Raw genomic sequence first — 22,970 nt, 5'->3', positions numbered from 1 at the left:
TCTTTTACATACAGTAGTCTAACTAAATTCAGCCCTAAGTACAAACTGTCATGAATGCAGATTTAGGTATATTGTCCATGTGCTACTCTGAAATATCATTAGCAAACCTTTGAATTCAGAATAATGAAACTTCCTCTGAATTTTAATTTCCCATGGCTGCAAATGCATATCAGTTTTGAAGGCCATTATGTTTAGTGGACTGTAACAGGGTTAAAATGGGCAAGGAGGAGGCGGGAACCAGCTGAACAGTCAAAGTAATGTTTAATTTAAACAAAAAGACACAAACACACACACACGGCAGCTGCGTGTGGCTCTCTCTCTCTCGAGAACTGCCGCAATCGGCTGCCTTTATCCCTCTCCTCAGCTGATTAGCCCGACTGGGGGCCAGGCGTTTGTAGTCAAGGCCCGGCCCCGCCCTCCTCCTCCTCATCACACTCCTCCCTAATTTGCCTCAGGCCAGGGAACACCCGGCATGACGTACACCTTCCCGCCTGCCGGCAGGCTTTTCCCCACCTCTCTTGAGACCTGGGAGGGAGACAAGGGGAGGGAAAAAGGGAGAGGGAAAGAGCTAGGCAGAGCGACAGTGAGAGAAAGAGAGGAGAGAGAGAAAAAAAATTGCTCGCCGGTTCCCAGACACGCCTTCGCCTGGTCCTAGAGCACTCCTCCACCTTCTGGCAGACGACAGCCGCTCCTTCCCGGGCGGACAGCAGCGAGTCCTCCTAGTCACATGGACAAATAAGATGGAACTGAAATACACATTTATCTTTCTGACACCAAGGCTAAAAAGGGGCTCAATATCAAGAATTGTCTTTGTTCTACTTGACCTCAGACACTTGTATAATGAGGTTAACCTCACATGCTTCATCATGCCTTTATTATTCTCCGCTTTTTGTCAGTTCTTTTTCTATATCTTCCTTTTCCAAGTCTCACCAGATAATCTTTTCAGAGTTTGACCAGAAACATTAACCATTTTATTGGTTGGTTTATTAGTTTTATTTTTCCCAATAGGTGTTCAGTTCACCTTTAACACCTTCCACCTGGAGGATCACCACGACTACCTGCTCATCACTGAAAATGGGAGTTTCGTTCAGCCGCTAGCTCGCCTCACAGGCTCAGAGCTGCCTTCACCCATCAACGCAGGTCTCTATGGCAACTTCAAGGCCCAGCTCCGCTTCATATCTGATTTCTCCATCTCCTATGAGGGTTTCAACATCACATTTGCAGGTAAGGGTTGTACCGGGGACAGCCCCTGTGAAGTGCAGGTGGACAGTAGTTGAATTTTGCACTTTTTTGCTGTTGTTTTTTTGTTTGATTATTGTCGCGTGGGTCCTTAGGCTACTTTCCCTTTGGTTAATCTTGGTATTTTACTTCGCAGCCCTCGTGTTAAAGAATAGAGTTGAAGTCAGCAGTTTACATACACCTTAGCCAAATACATTTAAACTCAGTTTTTCACAATTCCTGACATTTAAACATAGAAAACATTCCCTGTCTTAGGTCAGTTAGGATCACTACTTTATTTTAAGAATGTGAACTGTCAAAATAATAATAGAGAGAATGATTTATTTCAGCTTTTATTTCTTTCATCACATTCCTAGTGGGTCAGCTGTTTACATACAGTTTGTTAGTATTTGGTAGTATTGCCTTTAAATTGTTTAACTTGGTTCAAATGTTTTGGGTAGCCTTCCACAAGCTTCTCTCAATAAGCTGCTGTAATTTTTGCCCATTCCTTCAGACAGAACTGGTGTAACTGAGTCAGGTTTGTAAGCCTCCTTGCTCGCACACGCTTTTTCAGTTCTGCCCACACATTTTCTATCGGATTGAGGTCAGGGCTTTGTGATGGCCACTCCAGTACCTTGACTTTGTTGTCCTTAAGCCATTTTTCCACAACTTTGGAGGTATGCTTGGGAACATTGTTCATTTGTAAGATCCATTTGCGACCGAGCTTTAACATCATCGCTGATGTCTTGAGATATTGCCTCAATATATCCACATAATTTTCCTTCCTCATGATGCCATATATTTTGTGAAGTGCATCAGTCCCTCCTGCAGCAAAGCACCCTCACAAAATGATACTGCTACCCCCATGCTTCACGGTTGGGATGGTGTTCTTCGGCTTGCAAGCCTCACCCTTTTTCCTCCTAACATAACGATGGACATTATGGCCAAAAAGTTAAATTTTTGAAAATGAAAATTGGCGAGTGGTATTTGCATGCCACTCCCCCGGACATACGGGTATAAAAGGAGCTGGTATGCAACCACTCATTCAGATTTTCTCTTCGGAGTCGACAATCATGCTCACTGAGCTGAATTTGTACTGTTCATTCACCTCTGCTGGATCTGACGGCGCATTTCAGCGGCTTCTCCCTCCTCTGCACTGGTGCACTGCAGAGAACGCCCCTGGGTGCTTCGGCAGAAAAAAAGAGAGTATATTTTCTGAAAGAGCTTTTTCCTCTAAAAGAGTATATTTCTTTAAAAGAGCAGCACACACGGAACATCTTTTTAAAGACGCGTCTTTTTAAAGATGCCTTTCCGATTGTGTTATTCCTGGTTGCAGTCATTATCTCTCAACTTTGGATGGTCATGATCGCTGTCTTTCGTGTCTGGGCGCGACCCACACGGAGGAAGCGTTTGTGGATGGTTCATGTTCTCACTGCGAGAACATGACCATGGCAACGTTGCGGTCGCGGCTTTCGTAAACCTCCCATTCCTCAGCACACTCGTCTGCCCCAGTCAGGCTTCCAGATGAGTCTGCCAGCTCATCTCACGGTGAGTCTGGCCTCTTGTTCGGAGCCCGCGAAGATGATGAGCTCTCGAGCACAGCATCGGAGAGCAGGCTTGTCCAGTCGGACGCAGAAATCTCAGCTGGGCTCCCCCCCTTGGGGATGATTGCCCAGTCACAGGTTGATGCAGAAATGACAGACATGCTTTCCCGGGTGGCTGCGAGCTTCGGGTTAGAGTGGAACCCTACACTCTCCCCTGAACCCACGCGGCTCGATGATTGGTTCCTGGGCTCACGGCGCCACTCTTACAGGTGTCAAACAGTCCCCTGCACCTCGGGGACAACTCGACTGCCCAAAATTAGGGACCGGCTGACCCAACTGCGGCCTCTTCTCATTTTTCACTCCAAAAGGAACGAAATCGTTCAGCTGGGGGCCATATAAGGGCCGTTCGTCGGGGGGGCATTTGAGTGGAAATACGTCACATGGTCTTACTGAGTCTTGTCGGAAGCATCTCATGTGGAGAAGTCCCGTAGGTCCTACCCGAGAGGGGAGGAGTTCCACAAACATGCTGACCGGGGACAGAGAGACCTCTGCCCAAGGAAGGCGCAGTTTATCAACAGAGAAACTCTTTTTGTGGAAGGTACATCACACGGGGTTACGTATAGGCAACCAGCGCATGTGGAGCACCTACCCCAGTACAGGGCCTAGTTAGCACACGTACTGGGGCGATCCTCTGTTTGGAGACAGCGTTCCACCAAAGCAGACAAAGAGCTGCTCGGAGCTCCTAAAGCTCTGCATGTGATCCAAATAGATGCGCAAAGCACGCACCGGACACAGCAACGCCAAGGCTGGATCTGCCTCCTCCTGGGGCAGCGCTTGCAGGTTCACCACCTGATCCCTAAACGGGGTCGTGGGACTTAGCGAATTAGCGAATAGATGCCACTTCAGGGCATACAGGCACCTCATAGAGGGAGCCCTGGCCTGAGTGATTGTGTCTACCACTGCAGGTGGTAGGCCACTTAGGTCTTCCACGTCCCGTCCAAGGGCCAGACATGGAGGTTCCAGAGGTCTGATCGCAGGTGCCAGACGGTGCCCCGTCCCTGAGAAAGAAGGTCCTTCCTCAGGGGAATTCGCCGGGGGGGCTGTCGCGAGCTGAATGCATACTTGCATAGCCCCGGGGGCCAGCTGTGTGCCAGCGTGTCTGTGCCTAGGGGAGCCTCAGTCAGGGCATACCAGAGCGGGCAGTGGGAGGATTCCCGGGAAGCGAACAGGTCCACCTGTGCTTGAAAGAATCGACACCAAATCAGCTGAACTTGAGTCGCTGCTGACTCCAGAGGAGGAGAAGGCGTGCGAGTTGCGACATGCGACGAGAGCGCACACCGCCTTGGCCATAGAAATGCCAGGTCGGTCCAAGGGCTGAACAGACGGCGACAGACCGGCGTGACAAGCACATGGTGTGTGCCGTGGAGCCATGCCCATCTCGGGACTCGAGTTTGAAGCCAGTGCTGAAGCGGTCTCATATGCATCAACCTGAGCAGCGTCACCACCGCTGAGGACACCATATGCCCCTGGAGCCTCTGAAATAATTTCAGTGGGACTGCCGTTTTCCGCCTGAACGATCTCAGACAGTTCAGCACCGACTGCATGCGCTCGCTCGTGAGGCACACCATCACTGAGTCTAACTCCATGCCGAGAAAAGAGATGCTCTGAACCGGGGAGAGCTTGCTCTTTTCCCAGTTGACCCGAAGCCCCAACTGGCTGAGGTGCCTGAGCACCAAGTCCCTGTGCGCACACAACAAGTCCTGCGAGTGAGCTAGAATCAGCCAGTCGTCGAGATAGTTGAGGATGCGAATGCCCACTTCCCTTAACGGGGCAAGGGCTGCCTCTGCGACCTTCATGAAGGCGCGAGGTGACAGGGACAGACCGAAGGGAAGGACCTTGTACTGGTATGCCCACCCTCGAAAGCAAACCGCAGGAAGGGTCTGTGTCGAGATAGAACCGAGACGTGGAAGTACTCATCCTTCAGGTCTACTGCAGCGAACCAATCTTGATGCCGGACGCTCACCAAAATGCGGTTTTGCGTCAGCATCTTGAATGGGATTCTGTGCAGGGCCCGGTTCAGAACTCGCAGGATTGGCCCCAACCCACCGCCTTTTTTGGGTACGATGAAGTAGGGGCTGTAAAAACCCCTTCCTCATCTTGGCTGGAGGAACAGGCTCTATTGCGTCCTTCCGTAGAAGGGATGCGATCTCCGCACGCAAGGCAGCGGCATTCTTGCCTTTCACCGAAGTGAAGCGGACGCCGTTGAACCTGGGCCGGCAGCTGGTGAACTGAATTACGTAGCCGAGTCGGATGGTCCTGATCAGCCACCGCGACGGGTTGGGGAGCCATACCTGCCAAAAAGAAACGTGCCCGACGGTCGTGATACCGACTGTGTGACCCAGGAAGTGAGGAAACTGCTCTTTTCTTGTAAATGTGGGTACCGCAGCCCTTTGGGCGTGTGGAAAAATAGAAAGAAAAGGTAAACAAGGATTTTCCGCCCGGCCCTCCACCAGGGGAAGGAGTGGTGCTCTTACCAGCTCCTGTGTAGCGGGTCTCCGACTTCCTGGGCTGCCTGTCTCAGGGGTGCTTCGAAGCCTTTCTTGGGTTCTTGGCGACCGGCTGTGAGATGGGTGGCGTCTGCTTCCTGCGGGCGGCTCCACGCCGCGGCCGGCCTGCTGGGGGCGGGCTGTGGCGGAGCTGGTGTTGTCGCTGCAGGGGGACGCCCTTGGCTATGAGCAGACAGGGTGCAGGATCTTGAGCCACGCCGAGGCAGGATATGTTGGATGGCCTTCGTCTGCTTTCTTACCATCGAAAACTGCTGGGCAAAGTCTCCGGTGTCGCCGAATAGACCAACCTGGGAGATGGGGGCATCAAGGAATCACACCATGTCAACCTCCCTTGACTCGACCAGGTTGAGCCAAAGGTGGCGCTCCTGGACCACCAGGGTGGACATTGCCTATCCCGGCTCAGGACTACCCTTGTGCAGTTCTTTGAATGCCTTGGCTTGGTGCACCTACAGGAGTGGCATGCAGGGCAGAGGCGGCCTGTCCAGCAGCACCATAGGCATTAGCCATCAGTGATGACGTGAGCCTACAGGACCTGGATGGGAGCCTCAGACGGTTCCGCCAGGTGGCTGCGCTCTGCGGGCACAAGTGCACCGCAATGGCCTGATCCACCTGGGGAATCACCGAATATCCCTTGGCCGCCCCACCGTCGAGGGTAGTGAGAGCGGAGGAGCCTGCAGACCGTGTCCAGGCAGTAAATGGTGCCCTCCACGATTGTGTGAGATCATCATGCACCTCCGGGAAGAAAGGTACAGGGGCAGGGTGTGGCCGTTAGCGGGGCTCTTGGCCCAGGAACCAATCGTCAAGCCACAAGGGTTCAGGGGGGAGTGGAGGATTCCACTCCAGCCTGACGCTTGCAGCCGCCTGGGCAAGCATGGCCACCAGTTCTGCGTCAGCCTGCGACTGGGCTACCACACCCGAGGGTGGGAGCCCAGCCAAGTCCTCTGCGCCGGACTGGGCGAACACGCTCTCCGATGCTGCTATTGATAACTTATCCTCTTCGTGAGCTCCAAATGAGATCGCAAACTCGCCCTGAGACGAGCCCATGGTCACATCCCAGAACCCGACTGGGGCACATGAGTGTGTTAGGGAATGGGAGGTCCGCGGGGGGTTTCCCGGCAGAGAAGCTCCCATTGAGGTCCCCAAATCGCCCCCAGTGCTAACCGTCTCTGCCTCATACCCGTAGGTAGAAGTACCGAGGCAGGGAACCACTGGGATGGCTTTCCCTCTGACGAAGGAAAGACGCAACCACAATGTTGCCATGGTCATGTTCTCGCAATGAGGACACGAACCATCCATGAAAGATATCTCCACTTGGGAAGCACTCAAACACGTGAGACAGCGATCATGGCCGTCAGAAGCAGAGAGATAGCGACCGCAACCAGGAATAATACACAAACGAAAGGGCATCTTGAAAAAGACGCTTTCGTAAGTGCCACTCTTTTAGTAAAAAATATACTCTTTATGAGGAAAGAATATACTCTTTTAGCTGCTGAAGTGCCCAGGGGCATTCTCTGCACAATGCCGGTGCAAGAGGGGGAGAAACACTGTAATGCGCTGTAAATCCAACAGCTTTCACTGGATAGAGGTGAATGGATCAGCAGAGTAATTCAGCTCACTGAACACAACCGCTCGGCTCCGAAGAAAAATCTGAATGAGTGGTTGCAAGCCAGCTCCTTTTATACCCGTATGTCTGGGGGAGTGGCATGCAAATTCCACTCACCAATTCCCATTGGCCTTTTCTCAAAGATCAGAGGTGTTTGGGGCTCCCAAGGGTGACCCCTAGTGTCACTACATCGACACAACATCAAGTGAGTGACAGAAGGGGAAATATCCCTTTAATGTAACCATGAACTGCATAGTTCAAACAATATGCAAAATTATAGCCATTATTACATAGGCTGAATTGGAAAATTTACAATTTTTTAAAAACAACAGCAGAATATAACATCAAATCTTGTACAAATCAATGGGGCACTAGATGTGCCTTAATTTTTGGTTTGCGACCCATCAGTTAAGAACCACTGATTATACATATATTGTTTCAGATGACAAAAGTGTTGGAAACCCATGACTTAGATAAACAGAAACACAAAAGATCTGGTAATAGTCACTGCATACAACAAATAATCTAGAATCTCTCAAATTATGTATCTCTCAGAGTATAACCTGGAGCCATGTGAGGATCCGGGAATGCCACAGTTTGGGGATCGTAACGGCTACAACTTCGGTATCGGAGACACCCTGACATTCTCTTGCAATATGGGCTACCGCTTGGAGGGAGCACCAGAAATAATTTGCCTGGGAGGGGGTCGGCGCATGTGGAGCGCACCTCTGCCAAGGTGTGTTGGTACGTTGTCAGCTGTTTTCATTCATTTACACTTTTATTCTCTTGATTCACTACCAAACTGCATACCACATGGGCATATGCTGACTCCAAAGAAAGATTTTGCTGATGTCTACACATTGACCGTCAGTCCAACATACTAAGATAAGATAAGATACGAGAAATCGCTGCAATGATGATCCTTCCCAGTGGAAAATGGTATTGCAAATCTAAGCACTGTTTGAGACATTGTTCAGATCTCTTCTGAAACTTTACAGTCAACACATGAAATTCCTTGGGTCTTGTTCTCAGGAGAAAAATCTGAGAAACAGGAGACTTATGATTCTTGTTCTCAGGAGAAATATCTGAGAAGCATGAGACTTATGTAAAGGGCTCCATTTACTCTCCACTTAATCTCGTTATGTCTTGGTTGATGTCTAAAACAATTGAGATATTAAAGAGATCTCATTGATGCTTTTTTTGTAATACAGGTATTTTAATCTGATTGTTTTGCAAGTGATAGATCTGGGAGGTCAAACATGGGTGGTTTAATCCAAATGACCATTGTCACTTTTGAGTCTCCAGCAATAAAGCATTCATCAGACGTAGACAGAGTGGCCAGAAATGTAATCTATTGGAAGTTAGCCATGCATATAACAAGACAGGGGCATAAACAAAATAGCAATTAAAATAATGGAGAACTTTTAAGGGTTTGCTATTGCTAGTGTGCTATGCTTGTCTTCGGGCAGGAAGGTTCACTGGCCATATTTCACATTAATTGAAAAAAATAATAATAATAACTGCATTTATCATGGCTGTTTGTGTTCATTTTTTTTTTTTTTTTCCTTCTGTCAGGTTTTTGTGTCCACACTATATATATTTTTTTAGATGTTGCAATGTTCAGAGCCAGACAACTAATTAGTTCAGTTGATCTAATATAAGGTCGCATCCAAACAAGTCTGCATACTGTACTTCAGAGCAGAGCTGTCAGGTTGTTAAAGGGATAGTTCACCCACAAATAAAAATTCTCTAATAATTTACTTTCACTCATGTTGTTCCAAATCCTTATGACTTACTGACTTACATAAAACACAAAGGAGATGTTAGGCAGAATGATAGGCACTGACAGCCTCAGTCACTAAGTCACTTCCATTCGATCTTTTTTCCGTACAATGAAAGTGATTGAGGCTGAACCACACTGTTAAAGGATTAGTTCTCCCAAAAATTATAATTCTCTCATCATTTACTCACATTTATGCCATCTCAAACTCATATGACTTTCTTCTGTGGAACACAAACGAAGATATTTTGATGTAGATGAGGTGTTTATTTCCTACAATGCAAGTCATTAGAGTCCAACACTTTCAAGCTCCAATAAGGACATTTAAGGCTGCATAAAGGTAACCCATAAAATGTAGTGGTTTAATCCATGTGTAATCCATCAAGTACAAGATAGCGTAATTGTGTTTCAAATCATGATCGCAACCAGGACACAGCTGATGTCAAGATTTATAGAAAAAAAGGAGTTTGAGAAGGCACAAGAGTGAGTAGTTGATAAGAGAATTGTCATCTTTGGGTGAATTATTCCTTTAACTAACCCCTTTGACAACATCCCCATGTGACAACTAGCCCTGGTCTCTCCTACAGCATTGTGTTGTAGTGTGTGCAAAGTGAGGAACTGAGGGTATTTTAAGATTATGATTAAAAACGTCTTGGTTACTGATGTAACCTCTGTTCCCTGATGGAGGGAACGAGACGTTGTGTCAATGTAGTGACACTAGGGGTTCAATCTTGAGAGCCCAATCACCTTTGCTTAAAATAGAAAAGGCCAATGAGAATTGGCGAGTGGAATTTGCATGCCACTCTCCGCCCCCAGACACACGGGTATAAAAGGAGATGGCGTGTACCACTCATTCAGATTTATGCTGAGGAGCCGATAGAGAGTCCTGGCCATGTCAGCGGCCGGTTCAGCGCCACGGCAGGAGGGACACAACGTCTCATTCCTTTCATCAGGGAACAGAGGTTACATTAGTAACAAGACGTTCCCTGTCTGTCACTCACTTGACGTTGTTTCGATGTAGTGACACTAGGGGTTCCTATAGGAAATAGCACAGGCACTGAACCGTGTCTCGAGGTATGGAAGAGTAGACACAGGCAAGCTGCTGCGTGCCTGGCAGTGAACGCTCAACCATGTCGTGACCTTCCAGTGATTTAGGTAAGGCATCTCCCTAGTCCCATTAAGGGGGAGGAGGCACTTACCCAAGTAGGCTACCGGCGGTGCCTTTCCTGATTTGCTGTTAAGCAATTTCCCACCGAGCACTTTCTAGAATAGCGCTGGGAAGTGCTCTTCCCTCTCCAGGAAGGAGAGCATTATGGAGACCACATCCTACTGGAGGGAGGTTAACATGTGGAGAATACCTCACATGGACTTACCAATGGGGAAGCTCACATATGGAATGATACCACCGGAGGACCCTATCTACAGAGAGGGTACGCAGCCACAGTGGCTGAGGCAGAGAAAGCTTTGGCGAGGGGAAACACAGCGTTCACCTAAGGGGAAACCGAACAGTGTAAACTCATCATACGGGATTACCAAGGGGGAATCACCATGCATGGAGCACTGAGCCTGAGCACACGGGCTAACCTGAAAAGGGGCATACCACAAGTACTGGCCCTGGTGTTGTTACTCATCTGCCGAGTTCATCACTGAACAGGGCTTAAGAATTAAAGAGGCGTCCGGGGTTCACCAAATACGGGGAACTGTTTTGGACAAAAAGGCGCACATTTTCATCTTTGAAAAAGGGGAAAGGCACAATACAAGTGGTACACCCAACCGGCCGCCCGGTCTACCCGCTGTTACCGCATAACACTTGGGTCGAAACCGGGTCTATGCATAGGTTATAAAACCTCGCAAAGGTACTGGGTGTAGCCCAACCCACAGCTCTGCATATGTCTGCTAGAAAGGTCCCCCTTACCAGTGCCCAGGAGGACGCAACACCTCTAGTGGGGTGTGCCGGGACTCCCAAGGGGCATGGCAAGTCCTGAGATTGGTATGCAAGAGAAATGGCAAGGGCTAGCCTCTGCTTGTAGACAGCTTTCCCCTTCTGCTGTCCTCCAAAACAGACAAAGAGCTGCGTGCGGTCCAGATAGATTCGCAGGGCCCGAACTGGACACAGCAACGACAAGGCCGGGTCTTCCTCCTCTGAAGGGAGCGCTTGCAGGTTCACCACCTGGTCCCAAAAAGGAGTGGTGGGAACTTTGGGCATGTAACTGGGCTGGGGTCTCAAGATCACGTGAGAGTATGCCGGCCCGAACTCCAAGCATTCGCTGGTAACAGAGAGCACCAGCAGGTCCCCCACCCTCTTGATGGAAGTGAGCGCCACCAGGAGGGCCGTCTTCAGAGACAAAGTACTGAGCTCGGCCTGCTCCAGGGGCTCAAAGGGGGCTCTCTGTAGGGCAGGTAGGATCACAAAGAGATCCCAAGAGGGATCTCTTTGTGGATTCAACCTCCTCACGCCCTTGAGGAGCCTGTTGATCAGGTCACGCTGTCATGAGGGCCTCCCGTCCAGTGTGTCATGGTAAGCTGCTATGGCAGCCACATACACTTTCAGGGTAGGGAGACAGCCATCTCTCCAGCCCTTCCTGAAGGAAAGACAGCACAGACCTGACGGCGCATCTCTTTGGGTCTTCCCCACGTTCCCCATTGCCGCTTCAAGGCATACAGACTCTGGCCTGAGTGATCGTGCTTACCACCGCTGGCAGAAGACCCACTAGGTCTTCCGCGTCCTGTCCAGGAGCCAGATGTGGAGATTCCAGAGGTCCGGCCGCGGGTGCTGGAGCATGCCCTTCCCCTGAGTGAGAAGGTCCTGCCTTAGGGGAATGCGCCAGGGAGGTGCTACTACCAGGAGCATCAGATCCGAGAACCAAGTCTGGTTGGGACTTGCTGCTTGTCCTCCCTGACTTTGGGAGTACCAAAGGGGGCAGTGAGAGAACTATTGGGAGGCGCCTCCCTGAATCTCTCCCAAATCAGCTGGACTATGTGGGGGTGGAGTCTCCACTCCCCACAGAGCATTACATGCCATGAGAGCACATCCGCTGCATGGTTGAGGACGCCCGGAAGGTGAGTGGCTGGCAGCGACTTCAACGTCTGCTGACTCCAGAGGAGGCAGCGGCAGGGGTGTTGCGACATGCGACACGAGCGTAAGCCACCTTGGCGGTTTATGTACGCTGCGGTCGCTGTGTTGTCGGTCCGGACCAACACATGCTTGCCCTGAATCAATGACCGAAACCTCTGCAGGGCCAGCAATACCGCCAGCAACTCTAAGCAGTTGATGCTCTGCCAAAGGAGTCGGGGCCCTGTCCAGAGCCCCGAGACAGCCTGCCCGTTGCACACAGCGCCCCAGCCCGAGTTCAAGGTGTCTGTTGTGACCACAACGTGCCTTGAGACCTGCTCTAGGGGAACACCTGCCCGTAGAATTGCCAGGTCCGACAAAGGGCTGAAAGTCTGACGGCACTGTGGCGTGATGGTCACATGCTGGGTGCCGTGGCGCTATGCCCACTTCGGGACTCAAGTCTGTAGCCAGTGCTGAAGCGGTCTCATATGCATCAACCCGAGGGGGAGAACCGCCGCCGAGGATGGCATATGTCCCAGGAGCCTCTGAAATTTTTTCACTGGCACCACTACCTTCTGCCTGAAGGTCTTCAGGTAGGTCAGCACTGACTGAGCTGAGCATGTTTGGTTGTAAGACATGCCTTGAGAGTGTCCAAGTCCAACTCCATACTGAGAAAAGAGATGCTCTGTACAGGGGAGAGCTTGCTCTTCTCCCAGTTGACCTGAAGCCCAAGCCAGTCAAGGTGCTGAAGCACAAGGTCCCTGTGCACACACAATAGATCTTGCGAGTGAGCTAGGATTAGCCAGTCATCGAGATAATTGAGAAAGCGAATGCCCTTCTCCCTCAGCGGGGCCAGGGCAGTCTCTGCGACCTTGGTAAAGACGTTTTTACCTTTGTACTGGTATGCTCGTCCCTCGAAGGCAAACCGAAGAAAGGGTCTGTGTCAAGGAAGGATCGATACATGAAAGAACGCGTCCTTCAGGTCGATGGCCGCGAACCAATCCTGATGTCGTACTGACGGCAGGATATGCTTCTGCATTCACATCTTGAATGGAAGCCTGTGTAAGGCTTTGTTCGAAGCACACAGATCCAAGATTGGGCGCAACCCTCCCCCTCTCTTTGGCATGATAAAATAAGGGCTGTAAAGCTCCTTGCGCAACTCAGCTACGGGGACGGGCTCTATTGCTCCTTTCGCCAGAAGGGTGGCAACCTCTGCCTGGAGGACGGAGACACCCTCGCCCCGCACCGTAGTGGAGAGGATGCCACTGAACCTGGGCGAGCGTCTGGCGAACTGGATCGCGAAGCTGAGGCGAATCGTCCTGATGAGCCACAGCGAGGGGCTGGAGAGTGCTAACCAGGCCACCAGATTCTACGCCAGTGGCATCTAGGGGACGACTGGACTTACCGTGCCTGGGCAGGGTGGTTTGCGGCAAGGCAGAGCAGGTGCCCCACCTGGAAGACAGCCCAGGGGGGGCATGCTGCTCCGCAAGCCTGCAACGGTGGCCAGTGACTGGGGTGGGCAAGCGACCCCAGAGACCAGTACACTTACCTGTTTGCCGACTGTCTCTCGACGGAGAATGAGGGAAAGGGAGGTACTCGCGTTTGCCTGATTGACCGGAAAGACTTCCAGTGCCTGGCCGTCGTGAGTGTGCTGACACAGGGAATGAGGAAACTGCTGTTTTACTGACCATGTGGGCGCCAAGGCCCAGAGGGCACCCAGCGATATAATACTTACCATGTGCTGGCACAGGGGCGATGGTGGGGCTGGAGAGTTTACCCAGGCCAGACCGGTCAGAGTCAGTTGCCTCATCCCTGGGTCCCTGACGGGCAGGTGGAGCTGAATTCCAGCGGGAGGATCTTCTTCTCTGAGGCCGGCATACAGGAGCTGGGGCCGGCACCGCAGGAGAACGGCTCTGGGGAGAAGCAGACAGGGCGTGGGACTTTTGAGGCCTGAAGGCGGCCGAGTCATGGTCTGCTTCCCAAAAGCTCCCCTTGGGAGATGGGCTTATCGAGAAAGCGGACTTTGAGTTGCGCTCCGAGCCCAGAAACCAATGATCCAGCCGCGAACGCTCAGGGCAGGGTGGAGGGTTCCACATCAGCCCGATGTTCACAGCCGCCCGGGCAAGCATGGCTGCCATCTCAGCATCCACCTCATCCTGTGCTCTACCGCCCATGGGCGGTAGCTTAGAAGATTCGTCTGCTTCCGACAGCAGAAGTCCACCCTCTGATGCTGCGACCGAAAGCTCATCCTCGTCGTGAGCCATGAACGACACATTAAATCTGCCCTGAGGCGGACCGCCTGTATCGCTCGACAGCTGTTCTGGATAGAACGAGCGTGCTGGGGGATGGTAGGTCCGTGGGGGTTAAGCCGGCGAAAACGCTCCCATATCCACATCGGGGAGCAGCCGCGGTGGCTCCTTGCTTCATGAAGAAGGAAGTGAGCTGCGACTGCAACGTTCTGATGGGCATGTTTTCGCAATGAGAACATAACCCTTCCATGAAAGCTGCCTCGGCATGCTGGCGCCCCAAGCACTCAAGACAGATTTCATGGCTGTCCAGAGGGGAGAGATAACGGCCACATCCAGTAGCGCAAACACGGAAGGACATCTTTAAAAAGATGCCAAGCGTTTGCGCGAGCTCTTTTAGAAGGAAATATAGTCTTTTGAATATACTCTTTTAGCACCTGCAGACTCAGCCACCGAAGTGCCCAGGGGAAGCACAACACTCGACTGTGCGAGGGTGACCGCTGATATGCACCATAAAATCCAGCAGCGTAAGCGAAAGGTGAGAGGACAAACACAAGCATGCATTCGGCTCCGAAGAAAAAATATGAATGAGTGGTCCATGCCATCTCCTTTTATACCCATATGTCCGGGGGCGGAGAGTGGCATGCAAATTCCACTCGCCAATTCTCATTGTCCTTTTCTATTTTAAACAAAGGTGATTGGGGCTCTCAAGATCGAACCCCGTGTCACTACATCGACACAACGTCGAGTGAGTGACAGACAGGGAACCACAACTTCCACTTGAGGCAATCCAGACAAAGGTAGTGTATTAATCAAAATGACTTGACAGTAGCACAAGCCTCAACTTACTTTACCGTCCATCACAATTATTGATTCTACATTCCAAAAGAAATAAGTATAAATGTCCTTTTTTGCAAAATGAGGACAAATGGGCCTTATGACCAACAAAGAGAGCCAGGAGTTAGAACAGAAAAAGCAGGGGTGTTAGAAAAAAACATAAACATATTAACAAAATGTGAACTCCTTCTGACCCCAACAGTCACATACTGTAAAAAGTAAAAGTAAAAGTAAAGACACAATCACATCTTTTAAGGCTCTTCATAATATATTTCTTAAGCTGAAGTTTTTTGTTAAAATATTTTTCCCTATACCATCCTTTTATGCAGAGACTACTAAGTAAGCCAATTCTAGTTTAATTTCCACAAAACAGTGTAAACGGTGGCTCGGTGGTGCTATACAAAACATTGCTCTGTTCGTTTTAGCATTTCAACCAGCCAGGCACAGCACCATTGCCGCAACCAACTGAGTTTGGGGCAGGACTATCAGGAGTGTTCGGGAACCTCTTTGAAATAATCATTACTTTTTTACAATTTAATTTGGTGGCACAAGTGGTGCAGAAATTACACAATTCAGCTTTAAACTTTTAAAGTTCCTCATATGTTTGTCAAAAAAGTAATCTCACAGATCTTTTCAAGGAGAAACATTTTTAGCCAGCGTGGAGCCATTGAGAGTGAGCCAACTATTTTCCTCCTTGCCTTCTTTAATCTATTCCTCAAGATTAATCTATGGAATGGTAAAGTCTCCTGCAGCATCCAATCTTTCTCTTATAGTGCTATTAATCATAGGCGGGTGATATTTATGAGTTGAGCCAAGACTGTTCAATGGGATGCAATAAGAGTTACATTATCTGATCAGTTACGGGCATCTTTCCTGACACATACTTACTGTTAACTTGAAGTTAATCATTTAACTTGAATGTTAACACATATTATGCGAGGCAAGGTGCCACTTTTGTACGGTTGGGATTAAACTCTATGCATTTCTAAAACAGTTTGCCTTAAAAGACACATACAGGACAATATGTTAGAAATGAGCAATGCATCTTTATGTGAGTAGACATGAAGTTGATAAGCACCTTGTGAGCCATTGCATTGCAGTTTTGCACTGGTCGGGATGCTCAAACAAAGCAGTGTCAACACTTTTTTTCACATAGTTATCTTTGCATATTAAGCTAGCATATTAGGAAATATTTTACATTAAAAAAAATATTTAAATAAAAAAAAATACATACTTAAAAATGTATATTTTTACCATGGTCATTACACTGTAAGTAATAAAACTGTGACAGGTATTCACGCTCCAACAGCAAGTCATTGTGAAACTTGATATATTACAGTGCTCATCCTATGTAACCTCAGGCAGCAGTTGTAGAATTAAGAGTTGCCTACAAACCCCACATTTCAATCAAAGTCATAATACATGCAGTATAATGCAGTTGACAATGATCGTGGTTGTGCTTCAAGACAGAAATCATCAGACAATTAGTGCCATTCCTGAGTCCAGTCTGAGTCCACTTGTGAAAGTATTTCATTACAAATTAAATTATCAGGAAAAAAAAAAAAAAAATATTCAGTAAAAGTTTAAATGAAAAATTAACACAAATTTCAGAATTTTTTAGTATTTGATATGGTCCTCTTTTTTTTTTTTTTAATGACAGCATGCACTCGGGCTACCATGGACTCAAGTTTATGCAAAACCTGACGATCCATGTATTTTCTGCATTATTTGAGAATGTTCCAAATCCATCTTCAAAGTCTTCTTCACCTGTCATACAAAGGAGTTAACATGGTGAATGTCACAAATTTGCTTATTTGATTAGTGACCTAGAAATAGTGCAGAATCATAAATATTTTGTATTAATTTTAAATCATTGCATGTCTTTTGTTTTATATTTTTTTAAATTCTAAAACTAATTTCAAAGATATTTAAATTATATTTAAATTGTGAGATTTTCATCTATAGCATTAAGTGTTTTCCGACAACAATAACGACAAGTTGTTACTCACTCAAATCAAATAATCAAATAATAATAATAAAATCAATACAAATCAAAACAAATCAAATTCAATCAATTCCAATCATTATAAACCCATGTAAACAGGTCACAAATCCAATATGGTTACACGTTAATAGCATTGACAACCAATAACCAAAAATCTCATTGGTTTTTATGTCATGACATTTGGAGCCAATGAGGTTTGATGTTATTGATGTGTCGCCCTATTGGATTGGACATGATTTGATCATTGATTTGATTTTAGAGTAAATAATGAGATCTGTTAGATCTGTTCATCGCACAAAGTGATCATATGCCTTCAAAAGACTTGAAATATGACAAGTTGCATGGAATAATTTTATGGTGCTTTGGGGTGTGTTTTTAAGCTTTAAAGTGATCCACTATCAGCTGCAATTGTATGAAAATCAGGGTTTGCGGCATTCTTTAAAAATATATCCTTTTTGGTTCCACAGAAGAAAGAAAGTCATATGGATTTAAAACAAAATGAGGGTAAGTAAATAATGACAGAATTTTCATTTTTGGGTGAACTATTGCAACAATATGCAGTAGTTAAAGCTCTGTAATCAGTCAATGGTAAATGCAAGTATACAGTACAGTTTGTGCTCAAGTGTAACATGCCCTCTAGGGGTTGAACAGATTGCCATGTGGTACATTTATTGTTGCCACGATCACCTGTTTGATATGTCATTTTTATTTTCTACTCATTAAAAAACTTGTAAAACATGCCTCAGAGTAACTAAATATGCTGTTTGCGCTCTTTAAAATAATGCTCTATAAATTGTCAGATTGCTGATTTGCAGGCTGGTACATATTCATTACATCCATAGGCACAGATTGAGAAATAGTGTTCTGAGGGGAGTTGTGGACGAGTCACATGACTCACAGTATACTATGACACGACAGTGCTTTATGGATGTAGGATCGCTTTATCATTTATTCATGCAAAACCATCAGTCATATCTTTTCTTTAATAATGTATTATAAATTTAATTGCAGCTGTAAAAACTGTTCAATATGTTGGTCCCCATTGACCGAGCTGGCAAAACTTTCACGAACATCTCGTTTTTCACCATTTGTTTAATTTCTTTTGTACTGTAGAGGGTTTTTCCATTAGCATAGATATTAAAACTGTATTTTAAGGCTTCTTTGTTGCAAGCTATATCTTACAGGGCACGTCTTGTAAATTTTTAATGCATTTTGCGGCAGTGTTTCTATTGCACATGCCAGGGAGAGACATTAACCGAACCCTTATGATTAAAGCACTGCTTGAGATTTCCATTTGCAAATGGACTTAAACGTCATGTTCTATCTTAAAAATGTAAAAAATCTTGATGCAAAGGTCTGCACCAAAAATGCATGAACAGTGATAGTAAAGGTATAGTTCACACCAAAATGAAAATTCTGTGATCATTTACTCACCCCCATGTTGTTCCAACCCTATAACTTGCTTTTTTCTGTGGAACCCAAAAGGAGATTTTAGGCAGAATGAAAGCCTCAGTCACCGTTCACTTTCAATGTAAAAAGATGCAATGAAAGTGAGTTTTGTACTGAATATGCGACCGAATCACAGCCGATATTCAGTATAAGAGCACTCTTACTCATAATTATAATGCTTAAATATGTTATAGTTATATTTTTGGCCTTTATGAGCTGACCAGGGGTTTCCAATTTGAAATGCATCTGAATTCATTAGCTTTTGGTAGCACAGTACAACATATTTTCTAAATGAAAGCATTTTATGTCACTTTTGATGTTTGAATACAGAAATCTGCCACATACTGTATCTTTCTATCTCGCTAAAGTAGAGCAATCACTGGGTGGTGAACAGAAACCTCTGTGGAAATACATAAATACATCATATAGTCCTCTACATTGGCATCTCATGGAACACTGTGCTTTGTTTGATCAAAAATAGAGGTCTTGTTAGGGAGAACATAAAATGATATGCTTTTGAGACCAAGAGCTGCGGGATGAATTTCAAAGCAACCCGATAGATCATTCAGCAGAAGAAAAAAAAAATCAATGAAGGATGCAGTGAACAGACAAAAACAGGTTTGGGAATCAAAATCATTATTTCGGAGGAGATAGGTAGTTTTGTTCTAAGCATTATAAGGCTTTGTGATGGCAATTGAATTTGTATTGTTTTTCTGATGCTTCACGCAGTAATGATACACAGGTTTTTGTTTTTACTTTCTTACAGTGTTTTTCCTATGATCTAAAAAGAAAGAAGTTGATCTCTCTCTCTCTCTGTCTCTCTCTCTCTCTCTCAAGCCCCCCCCCCCCCCTCCCTCTTTTCAATAGCAGCCTCAGCCCCCTCCTTTCCTATTAAGTCCACAAAGAGAAGTACACAGCTCTCCCCTTATCAGTATAATTGGTTATAATGCAGTTAGATTGAACTTTAGACCTATCAACCTTATGGAAAATGTCAATATTGCTCCCTTTAATATTCTGTCATCTGACAACGGGCTTGGATAGCTGTGACTTTAGTTTTGTATCAGACTCCCTGAGGGGTTTAGAATGGCAAAATCCCATCTCTTGCCAGAATTAAGCAGTTTGCTTTTAATTTAGGAGTAAAAGGATAACAGAAGGATCTTCGCTGATCATTGTCGAATAAAAAAATAATGTATCTGCTAGCTTAATCCACCCATAAGGACCAATGGAATTATTAGAAAATGACAAATGATAAGTCCATCTGTCCATCTATCCATCCGTCCATCGTAGAGGTTGAATTCCTCAACCAATCCAGCTTGTGCTGTGGGTTTACCCTGATAATTTGCAAATGTATGTGATGAATCATCCCAAGAAAAACCTGAAGAATATGAGTATTTGTTTGGTGTGTGTTTGTGAGTGTGTGGGATTTTATAAGCCACCTGCTTTACACACACACACACACATACAGAGGCACACCTTTCTTAACTGGTGTGTGAACAGGTTCGATGTGTTTGGAATTTAAATTGCACTTCAGAATTCAGTTTACCTGATTATTTGTCAGGGCAGCTTGAGCTTGTGACCCACAACTACTGCACTGCAGATTCATCAGTTTTGGTTTCCCTTTAGTTTTTTTTCCATAAGGTCATATTCCATCATAAAGCAATTTCAGCAATGTTTCGCCTACGTTGCCACTGCATTTCAAATTATTTGATTTTCACAAACACCCCGATTTAAAATTTGCTTGTTTCCGGTGTTTACAAGAGGCATGGTAAATATCGAAGTCCCCTAATGGAACGTCTAGTCATCATAGAAGGCTTTCCACTGGTTTTGACTATTTACTCCAAGGATTTAGCTCGATTAGCACAAAGCAACCCTGTGTAATTATTATTTATTTTATTTTTTTTCAAAAGTTGAACATGGCTTCGTTGAACCCAAATCATTTGCTGTGGAAATAACTTCTTCCACTGGATGTTTGAGTTGTCTGGCAACTGAACATCCAAATTATGAGGGAATTTACCACTGTGTGCCCAGTGATGCTTCAATGATGATAAATGTGTGGATGAGTTGGTATACAGTCTTTACCTTTAGGCGGTGCACTCACCTCTGTCTTATGAAAGAAATGGTAGCAAAATTGCCTCTCAGTAGGCACTGAGCTGTATCAATGAGTTCATTATGTTATTGTGCCAAATGACATGCTGGATGGAAGTGCTGGGTATGATGTACAAGGGATTCCGCTTTGCCTTGTATTATATCAACCTTTCTGTGTCAGATGTTATATGTAATTGGGTTACATGCTAAAGGTATGTTCTGTTTGAGAGGTTTTCAGCTGATACAGAAATACATTGTGGGGTTATTAAACATATGGATTTCAAGCATTTCATATGGACCAATGACTCCAGATGGAAGAATAATGCATATTTAACGCACCTCGTGTTTCAGTATGCCACCAAATGTTAAGGTCACATTAAATCTGTTCTAAAATCCATCCATCCATCTATGATAAAACTTGTATTGTCGACATCCATCCATCCATGATCAAACTTGCATTGTCGAAATCTATCCATCCATGATAAAACTTGCATTGTCGACATCCGTCCATCCATCCGTGATAAAACTTTCATTGTCGACATCCATCCATCCATTCATCCATCCATGATAAAACTTGCATTGCTGACATCGGTCCATCCATCCATGATAAATCTTGCATTGTCGATATCCATCCATCCATCCATCCATTCATCCATCCATGATAAATCTTGCATTGTTAACATCCGTCCATCCATCCATGATAAAACTTACATTGTCGACATTCATCCATCCATTCATCCATGATAAAACTTGCATTGTCAACATCCATTTATCCATCCATGATAAAACTTGCATTGTCGACATCCATCCATCCATCCATCCATCCATCCATGATAAAACTTGCATTGTCGACATCCATCCATCCATCCATTCATCCATCCATCCATGATAAATCTTGCATTGTCAAAATCCATCCATCCATCCATCCATGATAAAACTTGCATTGTCAACATCCATCCATCCATCCATGAAAAACTTGCATTGTCGACATCCATCCATCCATCCATGATAAAACTTGCATTGTCGACATCCATCCATGATAAAACTTGCATTGTTGACATCCATCCATCCATCCATCCATCCATCCAAATGTAAACAAAATTTTAATTTTGGGGTGAACTATCCCTAAGTCAAATGAAGAAATAGAAGGTGCTTTTTTAAATTACATTGCAACTCAGTGCCCTGTAAAGGTAAAGAGAAATGGCACATTGTAATTAACGGCCACTTTGCTAAAGAGAAAGACTAAGGCTTACTACCTCATGATATTTTAGTGTTGAAAGGTTTGAAAGTCTTGTTTTCGCATTCTATTGGCAGTAATTTGAATATATGCTGTATTTCAACAACACATTCTCAAGCCAATATTGTAGCTAATAGCACTAAGTTAGAGTTGGACTCAATTGGCTATTTAACTCTCATTTTCTTTAGTTTCTAACTGTGCAGCATATTTCAATATTTCAGCTCATAGCAGCCGTTGCCCATCCAGCCACAGGCTAAACATTCCCTCATGCCTGAGTGAGCCTTTTGGGCAATCTTTGCCTGTTTCCAAACAAACCAAACATGTCCACTAGAATCAGGCACGACAACACAGACTGACAGTAAATGTGAGCCAAACAGCAGCATCTGATAGTGGCAGACATTTGTTTCTGGTGACTGTTGCCTGAACTCTCCTCTCCACTGATTGAGCAGTGCATTTATGCCAGAAGAATCAGATTGAAAGAGCTTCAGTGGGTTTACGAGAGAACTCACAATCCTTTCTGTGTAGACCCAAATGATTTTGTCACAAAAACGAAAAGTCTGTCTTTCTGATGGAGTCAGATCGTATCAGATCAGCCATTCATGGCGCCAAGTGTCTGGCTTAAAGAAATCAGACACAAAGAGTCAATTGGCAAGAGTCCTTTTCTGATGGATTATCAACAAGACACAACCAATTAGAATGCCTGCATTGAAACACTTTGTATGAAGTGTTTGGTGGTTTTGTACATGTTTTCTGTGTAGTCTACAGGAGGATTGGAATTAGTGTTAGACTCCAAAATGCCCTTCTGTCATGTTTTAATCTTGTTAAATGAACACATTTCTCTTTATTGAGAGTATATTTTTTCCCTTTAAATGGCTGATTACAGAGTATTCTTGTATGCTGTGAAATAATAACCTTACTTACTGTACCTGCCACTGAAATTGTTTTGTATACTCAGTTTGTATATTGTGGTGAACAATCAGACCAGATGAGCCAGTTTATGGCAGAGCCCCTCCCTAACTGTCAAGGCAAAAAGAGTGGCTCCATTTTGATTGGATCGTGGCAGGACCAATACAAACAAATGCCAAGCACAGCCATCAGATAAGCTGCTCAGACAACTACCAGATACTTCAGAAAATAAGGCCCTGGACCTTTCAACACATTGGAAAATACTTCTCATTGGTCCATGAGTTGTTTCTTAGCAACCTCTCAAACCCCCATCCTAAGGTTTGCCCTAAGACCAGAGGTTAGAAGGACCAAAAAATTCTTCAAGACCTCTCCAAGCAGCATTAACTTACCATGTGGCAAAAGCTGAAACAAAGAAGCCACAAAGACAAATCTTTATACAAA

General features: G+C 45.9%; 1 protein-coding gene across 1 annotated transcript in view; it reads left to right on the top strand.

The window, feature by feature from the left end:
- Positions 1-22,970, top strand: part of LOC127425389 (CUB and sushi domain-containing protein 3-like) — a 701,868-nt gene that overhangs the window by 491,680 nt on the left and 187,218 nt on the right. Inside the window, exons 20-21 of the mRNA XM_051671320.1 lie at positions 1,009-1,224; positions 7,488-7,676. Of these exons, the coding sequence (XP_051527280.1) occupies positions 1,009-1,224; positions 7,488-7,676 (405 nt within the window). The remainder of the gene's footprint in view (positions 1-1,008; positions 1,225-7,487; positions 7,677-22,970) is intronic.

This window comes from Myxocyprinus asiaticus, chromosome 34 (genome assembly GCF_019703515.2).
Source record: "Myxocyprinus asiaticus isolate MX2 ecotype Aquarium Trade chromosome 34, UBuf_Myxa_2, whole genome shotgun sequence".
Lineage (NCBI taxonomy): Eukaryota > Metazoa > Chordata > Actinopteri > Cypriniformes > Catostomidae > Myxocyprinus > Myxocyprinus asiaticus.
This window is presented reverse-complemented; position numbering and strand designations above follow the sequence as displayed.